The following is a 15,317-nucleotide window of genomic DNA, read 5'->3' as shown; positions in this document are numbered from 1 at the left end:
GTTGGGACCTTTTGGCTGTGAAATAGTACTTCTGCCTGGTTCATGCAGATTGTTGGAAACTAGCACTTTCTATTTGCCGTAAGGCATTAATTAACTTGAGTGTGATCAACACTGCACATTAAAGAGCATCAACTTTCCTACTAGAATCCTTCTAGTCTGCCCTTATGTCTTCTGTGTCTAGTTTAATCATTCTTATTTTTGGAAATTAGCCCTTTTTTTTTTTTTTTTTTTGCGGTACGTGGGCCTCTCACTGCTGTGGCCTCTCCCATTGCGGAGCACAGGCTCCGGACGTGCAGGCTCAGCGGCCATGGCTCACGGGCCCAGCCGCTTCGCGGTACGTGGGATCTTCCCGGACCGGGACATGAATCCATGTCCCATGCGTTGGCAGGCGGACTCTCAACCACTGCGCCAACAGGGAAGCCCAAGGAAACTAGCACTTTCTATTTGCCGTAAGGCATTAATTAACTTGAGTGTGATCAACACTGCACATTAAAGAGCATCAACTTTCCTACTAGAATCCTTCTAGTCTGCCCTTATGTCTTCTGTGTCTAGTTTAATCATTCTGGTTTCTAAATATTCTTTTTCTTAAGGCTTGTTTCTGCTGATTCATTGAAAGCATGATGGTGATGATGACAATAGGTTTGATTTGTTGGGTACTTACTATATGCCAGGATGATAAGTAGAAAGTTTTTATTCCTTTCAATAATATGATATATAAAATATTATTATCATTATATTAAAGAATTATTATTATTTTATAAAGTATTATAATTATATAAATGAGAAAATTAAAGATTATAGATATTAAAACATTTTCCCAAGGTCATATAACGAGTAAGAGGCAAAACCAGGATTCAAACTCAGGACTTTGGGCCTCCAAAGGTCTAGATTCTTTACCTATTATGTCAAAACAAAGTATCCATAGCTTTTCTGAAAACATGTAGGGTATGTACTCACAAGGAAGCTGAGTGTAATTATAAAATGGGTAAGGAAGTATCACATTTTCAAAGTGTTGCTGCTAAGAGACATGCCAGCAGAAGAACAGAACACACTATCAACTCCCAAGATGTGACTCGTTATGGAAATAGTATTGTTATTTATAGGCCTCAATATTACTGCAAAATTATTTTAAAATAGTAACTATCACCAGAAACTTGACTCTGTACAATGATTCATACTGTGAATTCTGGAGATGCCTAATTACCTAACTAAATATCCATCTGACTTCAAAAAAAGAAACGACAATCATGACAAACAAAGAGAGCAGCTCTGGGAACATAACTCACATTAAGAGACTTACCAAATTTCCCACAGTGAGCACGTTTTTGAATTCATCAGTCATTGGGTGATGTTCCATAGCCATGAACAGAGTGTTTAAAACTATGCAAATGGTAATAGCAAGATCTACAAAAGGATCCATTACAATAAAATAGATAAGTCTTTTGAATTTTATCCAATATGGAGAGCAATTCCAGATCAAGAATGTGTGTGCAAATCTGTACCACCAAGGTGGACATTTTTGTCTGGACTCCTCGAGTTCTGGGAGAAAAAACAACAGAGAACACCAAGTCAATCATTTGCATATTGTATACTTTTTATTCCTCACCAGATACAAATCAGCAGTATACTTTAACACTGAAACAAGTCTTCTGTTTAGACTTTGCAAATTTAACAGTACTGTTTCTATGAAAGCATAGCATGTTACATAAAAATCTTAGATCACACATTCATTTACTAGATCAACCAAGGAGAAGGCAGTGAAATTAATGAATGAGAGCAGATATGGATATCTCTGAGAGAAACATATACTTAACATGTGACAGTAGACAAGAGAAATGATGTTTTCTTAATGGAGATATGTATATTTTTAAGATAAATATATGTATACCAGTATACATACTTTCCCCTGTGTCCTTAACCCATTACAACAATAACACACTTCTACTCTCTCCAGGAAAAGCTCTTGCTAGTTCACAGGTGAAAACAATCCCAGAACCAAGAGACTGGAAATAATTTATAGAGTGACTCATGCAATAGGCACTAAACAGCATTAGCCCATTTAGTTCTCATCATAAATTTAGGAGGTGGGTGAAAACTTTGACTGGGCCCATCATGGGTATGTCGGGGGATGAGGTGGTAGCCCGTGGACAAGGTAAGACCTGGGGCACATTGTGGGGAGAGAAGGTGGGAGCCAATACATTTTTTAAATTGCCACCCTTTGACCGACCACTACTATTCACATCATATTCTCTGAACTGCTTTCTCTAATTCCTTTGGATCACAATCTTAACAGATGTCATGTCACATATTACCATTTTGCAATTTTATAGAAGGTGCTCAGAGGCAGCAATGTATAAACACCTGGAAGTTTGTATTATTTTCTCACATTTTAGAAAGATGATCAATTCCAAGAGACTAGGTAAAGTTTCGAAGAATACATAGTGAGAGAACCACACAGGCCTGGGTTAACCTCCCTTTCTTCATTTAGTACCATAAAGCTATCTGTCTTTGAAAGGCATATCACCCAAAGCCTGTCTTTAATCACAAATAACTTTATCCACTTTTTAAGCACATAAAGACAATTCCTTTAGTGTCCATTGGTTAGCCTTACCATTGTTTATAACCATTTTATATTCTTTGAATTCTTTCTAAGAACTTGCTATATCTATTTAAGGCTGACTAGGACTTACCTGAATTTTGTTAAAAATCTGTATGGTAAAGAGAATATTATTCCGTACCTTCTACAGTGTTTGTTAATATGCTTGCCCTACTCATTGCCCTTTGTCTGAGATTGGGATCATTCAACATATCCTCAGAAAGGAGGTAAGAACTGGAACGTCTTTTCTTGTGTATTTGATTGTTTGTACCCTGAAAAAAAAAAAAAGATGATTAATTACAGTTTTAAGAATGGAATTCTAATAAATTGTAGGTAGAAAATAAAATCTTGCTCACACAGTTGTAGTGAATAATTAAAAGTAGAGTCTAGATTGTTGATTTGAATCATGGCTCTGCTACTTACAGGCTGTGTATCATAGGAGAGTTACTTAACCTCTCTGTCTCCATTTCATCATTGGTAAAATGGGGATTATCATAGCACTTGCCTTACAATCTTGCGATGAGTATTAAATGAATTAGTACTTAGGAAATAAAAAATAAAATGAGCTGCTTTCATTGTTAAATTCACTATCATTATCTATCTTTCAGGGTTTCCAATTTATTCAGATAGTTTTACTATGTAAGAATCCTACGTGTAAACAGCTAAACAATTGTTGTAAGTGGCGTGTGTATAAAGGGGTAGAACCTAGATTTCTAGGTTAAATTAAATTTCTGTAGTTATTCTTTGTTAAAGTTCAGCAATAACAGAGGCAACTGTAATGATTGTTTCTCACTGCCAAGGAAGATCTCATGAACTGCTTTGAGGCTATGGGGATAAATGACTCAGTTGGAAAAGGACAATTAAGACTGATGGAAACTGTAGCAAAATGGAGAATATAAGCTCCGTCTAAAAGAGGTGACCACTCTCCAGCTCTAAAGGATTGCTGCTATGCAGGAATATGAGCTCAGTCTTACCAGGTATACCCATTTTTATGTGAAGATGTCTTATTTCTAAATCTTAGCAACTAATTCAAAGTTAAAACACTATGCCAGTTCAGTGCAGGCCCAGTATACACACACACACACACACACACACACACACACATGCTCACACACATATATATACATACAAACAACTATACAAGTCTACATTTATCATCTATCTAGTTGTGTGTGGTATGTATGTACATGTGTATACACACGCACACACCATTCTACATATATATAGATATACAGATCTAGAGTTGTAAAGTTGTACAGTTGTTTAGATATAGTTATATTTGTGTATATATTAAAACATTGACAAGCAGGCAAAAATATATGTATGTGTGTATGTATGCAGGTATGTGTATGTGCAAAGACACACACACATATCTGCAGGTGGCTTTATATAGAAATCTTTCTATAACCATGTTTTCTCTGATATACTCTCTAATTTACTGACTTTCCAGAAGCAGAGATTTCTTTTTCCCCCAAACAATCAGCTGTGTCGATTAAATAATTTGTTCTCCATGTAGACATGTCTCAGGTGTCAAGTTTATATTATTTCTCATGCAATCTTTTCATCTAAACTGTACATTATTCCACACTATTATGTTTTGCATTTCTATTGAATCTTAAAGTATCCACCAATTACTCAAGTTTTGTAGTTTTAGTTTCAGGATTTAGAGTGCTACTGATTTTTCTGTGGGTAAAAATAAAGTATTAAATGAAACATTTCATTTAAAAATAGGAACTAATCTCCAAATCTGATACACATTATATAATCTTTTACAGGTAATACACATTGTTGAAAAGCAAAACACAACAAAGATCTGATTCTATGGAAATTTAACATGCTTGTTTGATAAGGAAAAACACCTTCACAGAGGGCTGAAGCTGTATTGTGCAAGCATAGAGGTCACAGGTGACCTAAAAGCACATGCATTCTTTCAAACCAAACAAAAATATGTGTGTGGCCATGGGTCTGATGGAACTTTATTCTCACTTGAAATACTACATTGTCTGCAACTGTGAATTTATGAACAGGTAGCCCAAGTTCAAAGTCAAAGCCTTGCTGATACTGAGTAATGCAGTGAAACATAGTGAGTGGCCTTAAGAGGTTACCTAGATACTCCATAAACCAGAAAGACTTTCAAGCCTCATCACACCCTTTTCTCAAACCACTCAATGATTCCTAAACTCTTGAAACTGTTGTTTTGGAAAGGTGTTTTGTTTTTGTCTTTATATATACACGTTTGCATTTCTGTATGTGTTTTGGATATTATGTTTTTATTCATAGATTCCAGATAAAAGAGTTTTGTTGTTTTTTAATGAAAACAGTAAGTTTCATTTATGTATGGGAAAAAGCACAGTTATTCTAAATTATTTCCAAGAAGCCTACCACACATTGGAGAGGAAGTATGGTGGTTAAAAGCACAAGGTTTGAAATAGAGGGTCTCTGTTTGAACTTTAGGACTACCATTTATTAGCTGAGTGACCTTGCACAAACTGCTTTATTTCCCTGTGCCTCAGTTTCCCCATTTGTAAAACAGGGATAATAATATATCACCTCATAGGGCTGTTGTAAATACTAATGTGTCTGCTATTATTATTACTATTATTGATTATTAACAACTCAAATAAGATCCTTGCAATAAGGTATATATTAAGTAGTGACTTGAAAAAAATAGCAGTAGGTGACAAATAATCCAAATTTCCTTAGAGACATGGGACCTATTATCAACTAATAAGATCAGCATTATCAATGCACTTTGTGCTGATATATAGATCTTTTATAAATTGTTTTCTAAGGGGATGATTCATAATCAAGTACAGTAACAGTAGATAAGTACCTTTTTTCAAAAATGGGGTTTTAAATATCTTGGAATTAGATACCTATAACAATAGCATGAGGAATATGTTCATCAGTTAAAGGTGTGTTTCTAACATAAAAGGTATTGCAAGATGCAGAGGCATTCACAGGACCAGAGAGAAGGCACCTCCAGCAGAGAGACTGATGGATGCAAGAGTAAGGGCCGAGCCATGCCTGAGGTATTTAAAACGTCCTTACACTGTCATCAGAAGTTGCCTTATCTATTATCACCTCTGGCAGAAGCTGTCCATTGGGGAGCATGAGGGCTGAGGGTCCATCCACCAAGGAGACCACACCATTGCAGTCCACGGCGCTGTGCATCTTCCTGCTCACCGGCAGCCCTGGGGAGGACCTACTGGCTTGGCTGATATTACTGCTGCGCCGCTCCCGAGGTCTGTGGGGCACGAACAGTGAGCCCCTTCTGCTCTCGTTGTCCCCGAAGATGCTATGCTCGTCGTCAGCAAATTCAGTCTCAGATCCAATATCTTTTCCTCGACCTTTGAAACTAAAAAGACTTGTTCTGCTGCTTCGCCTTGCAGAAAACAAGGAGCCATGAATGCTGAGTGGTGACTGCAGAAAAAATAAGAGATGACACGTATCTGCTGAAGCACCCCAAAACAGAAGTTCATTTCCCATAACTTCCACTGAGACCACTGGCTTGAGGGCAGGTGGCTCTGTACAGGTTTAAATGAAACTGCATATTCTTTGGAAGTATCTAATTGAATAAACATTAGTGCTTGCTATATACAGGACAAGGTGGTAGGCATAGTGAATAATGGAAAATGGGTATGACAGGGTCGTTACCTTAAAACTAGCTTGGACTGCTCTTGTCATATTTCTTTTTATTGATATCACATGTATTCAAGTTCTGTCTCCCCAACCAGATTATGAAATCTTTGAAGGCAGGGACTTTTATTTTGTATGTATCTGGAAGGGTCTTACAGACTTAAGTAGTAGAAGATAGAAATTTTAAATGATGATGTAGATAAAAAGGATAGGAATTCTGCGTGGGTAACTGAAGAGCAGATTGGGAAGAGTGGAGAGGACAGAGGAATCTTTGTGGATGGGTGGCACCTAAGCTAATGGATAAAGAATGGGTGGTCCTATGCCAGGAGGCAAACAAGGAAGAAAATCATCCCACTTAGAGGAAACCATGTGTAACAAGTAATAAAGCAATGAAAATATAGGGCATGTAGGTGAGAGTAAACAATCATGGGGGACTGAGGGTACATGAAGTTTGAGAAAGGTAGGACTGAGGTGAAGCCAGTCCATGGCATTGGCAAGATGTGGGTCTTGTTCTGTAGTCAGTGGCTACAACAATTCACTCCTCTCCTGAGGTCCCTTCCCTCAGAACACTTTGTTCTATGATGCCACCTCTGGTGATATGCATGTGACGGTGTCAGTGGTACCTGGTTAGGGGTAGAAAATCTCTTTTCACGTGCTCGCCTATGACCTTCAACACCAAGGTGGAAACTTTTTCTCCTGATGCTCTCCTCGGATTCCGATATGGACAATTTCTCATCATCTCCCTTTTCTTCCCCAGTGGAGAGTTTCTTTTGATTATTTTTCTTTCTTCTGTTTCTTCTTTCTTTAGCACTTTTAGAGCTCATTTTGGATGTTTCAGAAGAACTCTCGGAGAGGCCCATTATCTGGCTTCTCTCAATGCTTGTATATTCAGCTGCTGCCATTGCTATTGCCTGTTGCACCAAGAGGTTACACACACAGTGAGTCATTTCCAAAGTCTGGGAAACCCTATTATGGGGCACCTGTTTACTACAAATTCAGTTACACTGTTCATGTAATCACGTCCCTTGTAAGGGAAGTAATGTCGCTTTCTTTGCACTCTGAATAGAGAGCTTACAAAATATATGTTTATTGCTTCTCCTGCATTGTAATAAAGCCATACTGTGCCTTGGAATTAAACTATTACATACTATTACTATATAGTAAAGCAATTTAAGTAGTATATGTGGAATTTTAAATTGTATACGTAAAAGTTTTAATTTTAGGTAATTCTGGGTCATAAAACACATAAACCATGTAAAAGTTTTAATTTTAGGTAATTCTGGGTCATAAAACACATAAACCATGTGATAATTCATTTGTATATCTTGTTCGGGTAATTAACTCAATATTATCAATAAATTCAGGTACAGCTATACTTTAATGAAGAATGAATTGTTTGCAAATAAAATGAATTATTACAGAATAATATCTCAAGAAAATGAAAGAGCCTTTTAGGGGTTCTCTAGGAAATTCCTGGGATAGCCTAGTGCTACCCCTTTTATAAAAATTAAATTTTTATTATTAAAATAAAATAATCCTCGTAAAAATTTGGAAAATAAAGATATTGTGAATAAAAAACAAAAATCAGTCAGAAACCTACATCCTAGCAATAATTGGTGTTAACATTTCTTCCACTCTTTATATATATAATTTTTAAATTGTTTGTACCCTATATTCTATTTTGTATTCTACAACTTAATATATTGTTATATTAATACCTTTTCCTGTCATAATATTCTTAAAACACATCATTTTATGGCCAAATAATACTCCACGACGCAAACATATCATAGTCCTCTTAACCATTTTCTAATTTTTGGAAATTTAAATGCTTTCTGATTTTTAATATTATTAAAATACTGTCCTGAACATCTTTCTGCTTCAAAGTTTCTCCACATCACAGATTACTACCCTACCCCAAATAGGTTAGATTGCTTGAAGAGATTTGCTAGGTCAAATCATCAAACACGTGTGGAATATTTGAAATTTTGGTTCTCTTAGTACAAGCCTCCTCAAACTTTTCCACTGAAATACACCTTTGGAGGGAGGAGTAAGGAGAAATCCTCAAGAATTTGTGGCCACAATCATAAGTATGATTTTCTTAACATCTCACACGTTATCTTAAAATCCTTGCAACATTAACCAAAACTGATGAACATTTTGCTTTCTACCCCACAGAGTATCTAACTTTAACATCAAATAATTTTCCCTAAACATTTGTGTACAATTGTTACTCTGGGGAAATACATCATATACGTTCTGGGACTTTGCATAATGCCATGCACACAGAGGAATTGTGAGTAACAGGTTTAGGAGGAAGAGTTTAGAACATTCTCCTTGCTGGAGTGAGCTGATTATGTGGGAAGGTGGAATGGGGCAGATGTCAGTTCTAACTCAATCCAGAATTGCTTCCTTTGACCACACCAGAATGAAAATTCAGTTTTCATTTATAAAAATGAAAGGAAACCAGGAAGGAAAATCTCCCCGGGGAAGGCTGAGCATAGGCCACAGGGCTTCTGCTGTTTCCGCTGCTTTTCTACTTCTAGGAAGAATTTTAAATCAAATAACAATACCTCAGCTTCCTCTTGCTCTTTTTTAAGTCGATCTAACATCTGTTGAAATTCTAACTCTTTCTGCCTAGCTTCTTCGATGTTTGCCTGGTTCTGTTCTTCATAGGCCATGGCAACCACTGCCAGGATCAAGTTTATTAGATAAAAGGATCCCAGGAAAATCACCACAACAAAGAAGATCATGTAGGTTTTCCCAGCAGCACGCAGTGTCTAGGGAAAAATGGTAATTATTATTTTAATAACACAAAGGGTTTTTTTAGTAAATCATTTCAACTTGAATGGCATATTAGGTATGTAAATCGTACAGCTCTGTATACTCTCATGTTATCAAAAATATAAAGGAATAAAATTGTATCTTCATCGAAAACAATCAGTATTAAAATACACACTTTTTCAGTACAAAAGATATAGCAATTAATTAAGCTTGTACTGAAATTAAGTTTGATTCTTGACTATTAGTAAGCATAATAATAACCCTGGATTTTTTCTCCCTTAATCTGAAAATTACTCAAAAACTAGCTGCTTTACTCATTTTCAAATTATAGGACTAGACAATTTCCATAGTATCATTTACTGATAAAATCATATCTTTAAGAAGTATTAATGATTATGTTAACACAAGGTAGATAGCCTTATTATATGAATTTATGCATTCATCTTTTATGTATTTTAAATCAACATTTATTAAAAATGTTTAAATGTAATACATGGTAAAAAATTCAAATGGTACAAACAGATATTAAATGAAAAATAAGTCTCTTTATTCTATCGCTGATGCATGGTAACTCAATTGCCTTTTCTATCAGTTACTGTTGTTACTGATTTCTTCTTTTGGATAAATTCTTTGTAGTGGAATTCTTAGGTCAACAGGTATATTCATTTTAATTTTCATAGAAATTGCCATGATATCTTCTCCAGTGGTTCCCAGAAATGTGTGAGAAAGTCTACCTCCCCACATCTAGTCAGACAGTATCTCTCCTTTGATCAACTTTTTGATTTTGGTCATTCCGACAGGTGAAAAGTTATATGTCACTCCAGTTTTAATTTGCAGTAAAGGTGAGTATCTTTTTGCATACTTAAAAAGTCACTTGTATTTCTTTTTTTTCCTGTGAAGTAAGATTTTTATATAATTTCTACATTCATTTATAATATTCTCAGAAATTAAACAGACATAAAACAGGCCAAAAGAAGAATCTGTAGCAATTTGAGAAGTGATTCGTTATTTTTTATAATATAGAATAATCATTTTTGATCTCCTTCCTCTTGGGGTTGGGTACTGATAACATATAGGTGAAAAGATAGAGCCACAATCCCAAGAGGATCACATGTAAGTTAGAGAGGAGATGTTCACATGAATGAAGAATTCCAGTACAAGAGATGGATGCTATAAACTGAAGAACAAAGGGCATGGAAGTGTAGAAGAAGGAACAAGTGAGTGGAGAGAGAAAAACTCAGAGACATGAATTATCTTCCATTCTCATATTAGTTTGCTCAGGCTGCCATAACAAAATGCTATAAATTGGGTAACTTAAACAACAGAAATTTATTTTCTCAGTCCTAGGGGATTGAAATCCAAGATCAAAGTATTGGCAGGTTTGGTTTCTCCTGTGGTCTCTCCCCTTGGCTTGTGGATGGCTACCTTCTCACTGAGTCCTCACAAGGTATTTTCTCTGTGTGTGTGTGTGTATCTCTACTCATGTCCTAATGTTTCCTTCTTATAAGGACATCAGATAGGTTTAGGACCCACCCTAATAGCCTCATTTTAGTTACCGCTTTAAAGGCCCTAACTCTAAATATAGTCATTCTAAGGTATTGGGAGTTAGGACTTCAACATATGAATTTGGGGGAGATACTATTCAGTCCAGAACAACTGTACATGGAAGTGCACAAAATAAAGAACAGTGAGCACAGGAGAGCCTGGTGTTTAGGGCACTGCAGGCAGGGAGGCAAGTGTGGAAAGCATAGCGTGTGTAGAAGTGCTGTGAGAGAACATTACAGTATATTTCTTGCTATTTACCTAGGACCCCGTGGGATGCTATATTCAGAAAGGGGGAAAGAGATCTAGAGATCAAAAAGCCCAGAAGAGTAAGAAAATAATTTATGATTTAAGAACTATCCATTCTAATAGTGCTGGAAATAGAACATGTCTATTTTAGTACTATGACAATAGAGTTTTCTCCATTCTAAATTGAATAAAACATCTCATATATAAGGCTGGTAGGGAACATACATCAGATTTTTGTGCAATGAATGTTTCTCTTGGCACTCACCTGTTGGTAAAGGTTTTCCCAGTAATCCTGGGTCATTAGCCGAAACAAGGCTAAGAAGGCCCAACTGAAAGTATCGAAGCTCGTGTAGCCATAATCAGGGTTCTTGCCAACCTTCACACAGGTGTACCCTTCTGGACACTGACTACATGTGAAAAAGGATATCACAAGTCAGAGTACCTTCAGGATGCAAGCTAAAGGGTACTACAGAGAAGTCGGAAACTCAAGGTTTCCTTTCCAGGGGGACAATATTGAATAATGATTAAGAACACAGTATTTGGAGTCAGCAAGAACTGGGTTTGAATCCCATCCTTACTTTTTACTAGTTGTTGACTTTGTCAAATTACTTAAATTCTCCAGAGCCGGGTTCTTTCTTTCTGTGAGACAAGATAATAATACCTACCTCCAAAGGTTAAGAGATGAAGGAAATATATATATATATATAATATATATAAATATATATTATTATATATATTCTTATATATATAAATATATATATATATTCTTATATATTTTCCTTCAACCTCCAAAGGTTAGGACTGTTATTAAGTTTAAAGAAGATAATGTATGCAAATTACCTAGCCTAGTTCCTGCACATAGAAAGCATTTAATAAATGGTAGCTGCTATTAGTATCATCATCAACATCAATCATTAAGACTTGGAAACTTTCACCAGCTGTCATATAGTAGTTCTTGTACCCATAAAGATTGATATATAGGCCTCGAATAAAATTGTCTCCCCAAATTATTCTTGAGGTGAATTAGAATCAAGAACAGTCAATAGGTAACAATTGTGTAAGTACATAGAGATTTCTAGTTTAAGACTCTTTTTCTCTTTAAAGTTAGTGGATTGGTATCCATGATGTCAAATAAACACAGTGTTCTGAGGTGTCTTTAGGAGCAGCAACCTTATCTTGTTTGTTTTTATGTTCCCATTGTACCCAGAGCCTCCTCCTGGGCAGGGGGCAGTGCAAGAACAAAGGCCCTGCAGCAGAAATAAAGTCGGTGTGTGGGAGAAAGAACAAAATGGGTACTTACATAAATACGACATTCTTAAAATATCTTTACCCCAGTCCATGGGATCCTTTTGTTTAGAGTGGCCAAACTGTCACTGCATTCTGTCACCTATGAACCATACTTGATGGGAGAATGAGTATAATTTGGGGATGGAAAGAAAAGTTGATTTTGTCACTCTTCTTCCCAGAAAGAAGAAAGGCTGGAAACTATCCATCCAACTTTTGGTGGGGTTTTTTGGAAGTAATTTTTTTCTACTTTCTTAGGATGTATATGATTTGTATCTTGTTTTAATTCAAGCACTACCTCAAAGTATTGCTTTCAAATGTATGGTATGCATTAACCATGAAAGTTTTAAACTCTGGACTCACTGTGGGACAGAATGAGTCAAAAAATGCCATGAAATATATGAAAATAATATAGAATCAAAGGTTCTTATTAGCAAACTAATTGAGTTTGATTTTTCTTTTTTCCCCCAGCCTTTGGACTAAACTGAAAACAAATATTACGTACCCTGAATCGGTGCTGAAACCACAAAGGAGAGCATCTTTGGATCCCTCCAAGTAATAAAAATATTCTGTTCAGGAAGAAATTGAACAATATAACATTATGGAGTGTAAGCTTTAAGAGTGACACAGCAGGTCAGTTAATTAATATAGGTATATTTACAAACATATTCAGGCCCAGTGCCAGGCAATAGGCATTCATTTATTTATTGTATTCTTATATATTTTCCTTCAAATATTTGTCGATAACCTCTTATGGGCCAGGCAGTGAATATGATGACAAACATGATAAATAAGATCATCAATTTTATGAAGCTTTCTTTATGTTTAGGTAAGGGTGGAGGTTGGGAATGGAGAAAGACACTTAACAAGTAAATAAGTAAATATACAAGGTATTTTCACATCGGGATAAATGCCCTAAAGAAAATAAATTAAGACGTGACAAAATGTGGTCAGGGAAGTCTTTTCTAAAAAGATGACATTCGAGCTGGAACCTAAATGCTACAGAGAAGCCAGCCATTCGAGGACCCTCGTGAGACATCTTGACAGAGTGAAGAGCAAAGAGCAAAACCCCAAGGTAGAAATGAAGTTGGTATATGGAAACAAAAAAGCAAAATGGCCAGCCCAGTTATAGTGCAGTGAGTGGGGAGGATTGTGGTGTCAGAGGTAGGCCGGGGCCACGTAGCAAGGCTTTGCATGCCATGGAAAGGAGTTTGGATTGTAAGTGTGATAGGAAGTAATAGAAGTAGGAAGTAGAGATGTGAGACAATAATTAACATTTCTGAATGTTGCTGTGGCTGCTTTGTGGACTATGGACTATAGGAGGGCAAGTGTGGAAGCAGGGATACAAGCTAAGTGACTACAGTGACAGGTGACATGGCTACGATTCAGAGAGTAGCCATGGATACGGAGAGAAGGGGATAGAATCAAGCGGACGGGATGTGTTGACGGAGTGCATGTGGGGTATGTGGAAGAGAGGAGACACAAGGATGTATCAGCTGGTCAAGAGTGGTACCAGTTACTGGGATAAGGAAGAGTGGGGCACAGAATGGCCTGAAGGACAACCAGGAGCTCCGTTTTAGCTGTGCTCCACGTGAGATGATTATTAGGTATTAAATTATATTTGTCAAGTAAGTGACTGGATTGATATGAGTCTTGAGGTCAGTGAAGGTATCAACTATGGAGATACAAAGATGGGCGTCATCGTCAGGCCATGGGACCCGATGAGTTAACCCAGAGAGAAAGTGGAGCTGGGGAAGGGGAGGGAAAGAGAAGGAAAAGAGCCCCCAGCTCAGCCCCAAGTATTCCAGAAGGGGTACAGTTGGCAAGGCAACACTATAAGTGAAGGAAATTTATTTTCTGAAATTCTCTCATTGTTTACTCACCAATCAACATCTATTTAGGACTTACTAAGTTCTGGATGTTGAGGATACAGAACTGAAATAAATGTACATTTTCCCCTTTCATGGTACCCTCTGTGCCCATTTTCAGGTGTAAAGGAACTCATAACTCTTCCTTTATTTACTATAATGACTTATTCTTAATACAGGGGGCTGATCCAAACCTATACAGTAAAGGTATAAAGGACAAAAAGAATTTTTTTAATAAGAGCCCAACTTCCTATCTGGCTCAAGTCAAAATAAATAAAGATGTAATTTCTAGGAGGCTCTGGAGTAACAGCAGAACGAAGACTTTGAAGTCAGATGTACTTGGATTTGAATATTGTTTCTACCCCTTCCTATGTAGGTGAATTACTTTATCACTTTAAGATTTAGCTTTTGCATCTGTAAAATGTGGATAAGAACACCTACTTTGTAGAGCTGCTGAATTAGTAGTAATAGGCTATGGCATGTAAAACACTTAACACAGTGACCCACACTTTCTACATCAATGCTAAAAGAGCAGCAGCTCTTATTAAACAACTTCAGATAAGACTAACTGACTTATATGCCATCGTTTGGTCTTATGTAGAAGATACAAATATTAGAAGACACAAATAAACCAATAAGGCCTCTTAGTTTGGGGTGAAAACTCTCAGTGTTCATTTTTGCAGAAAATCCTGTGCCTTGGGGAGGGTAGGCATGGCAGAATGAGGATGGAGGAGGTGATCATGCAATGTTTTATACATAAACCTCTGAGATATTTTTATTATGGAAGGATTACTTTAGAGTTATCCTTTAAAGAAATACCAGTTCACATTTACCAATCACTGAGGAGCTGCTTTATAAAAGTAGGCTCTAAAGCTGCCTGTACGGACATGTTGCAGGGCTAACATAGTCAATTCAATACACGAATGGTGAAAGGTGAAGCAATGGGAGTAGCTCACTCTGGTCTTGTAGAACACTTGAAAATAATTCCCAAACAAATAAACAGTAAGTTATTAGATAATTAGCCTCAAGAGAATTTAAGGTTAACATGTAAAGGGAAAATGTAATACCAAGAGAAGAATTCCTCTTTTGCACTCCCAGCCAATGATCCCATCTCACATTTTTCTGTGGAAATAAAAGCCACTGGGCTTGGGCTTCCCTGGTGGCGCAGTGGTTGAGAGTCCGCCTGCCGATGCAGGGGACACGGGTTCGTGCCCCGGTCCGGGAGCATCCCACATGCCGCGGAGCGGCTGGGCCCGTGAGCCATGGCCGCTGAGCCTGTGCGTCCGGAGCCTGTGCTGTGCAACGGGGGAGGCCACAACAGTGAGAGGCCCGCATACCAAAAAAAAAAAAAAAAA

General features: G+C 37.0%; 1 protein-coding gene across 4 annotated transcripts in view; it reads right to left on the bottom strand.

Moving 5' to 3' along the window:
- Positions 1–15,317, bottom strand: part of SCN9A (sodium voltage-gated channel alpha subunit 9) — an 88,079-nt gene that overhangs the window by 59,645 nt on the left and 13,117 nt on the right. For 2 of the 4 annotated variants that reach the window (XM_024735947.1, XM_024735943.1), the window contains exons 7-13: positions 12,600–12,663; positions 11,076–11,217; positions 8,809–9,015; positions 6,859–7,146; positions 5,648–6,019; positions 2,739–2,868; positions 1,301–1,539 (exon numbers count right to left, since the gene is read on the bottom strand). In XM_024735947.1, coding sequence (XP_024591715.1) covers positions 1,301–1,539; positions 2,739–2,868; positions 5,648–6,019; positions 6,859–7,146; positions 8,809–9,015; positions 11,076–11,217; positions 12,600–12,663 — 1,442 coding nt within the window. The remainder of the gene's footprint in view (positions 1–1,300; positions 1,540–2,738; positions 2,869–5,647; positions 6,020–6,858; positions 7,147–8,808; positions 9,016–11,075; positions 11,218–12,599; positions 12,664–15,317) is intronic. The other 2 variants (XM_024735945.1, XM_024735946.1) reach the window with 1 other exon arrangement.

Source organism: Neophocaena asiaeorientalis, unplaced genomic scaffold, assembly GCF_003031525.2.
Source record: "Neophocaena asiaeorientalis asiaeorientalis breed wild unplaced genomic scaffold, Neophocaena_asiaeorientalis_V1.1 scaffold72, whole genome shotgun sequence".
Taxonomy (NCBI): Eukaryota; Metazoa; Chordata; class Mammalia; order Artiodactyla; family Phocoenidae; genus Neophocaena; species Neophocaena asiaeorientalis.
The sequence above is the reverse complement of the archived record's forward strand: the minus strand, read 5'-3'. Positions and strand labels throughout refer to the sequence as shown.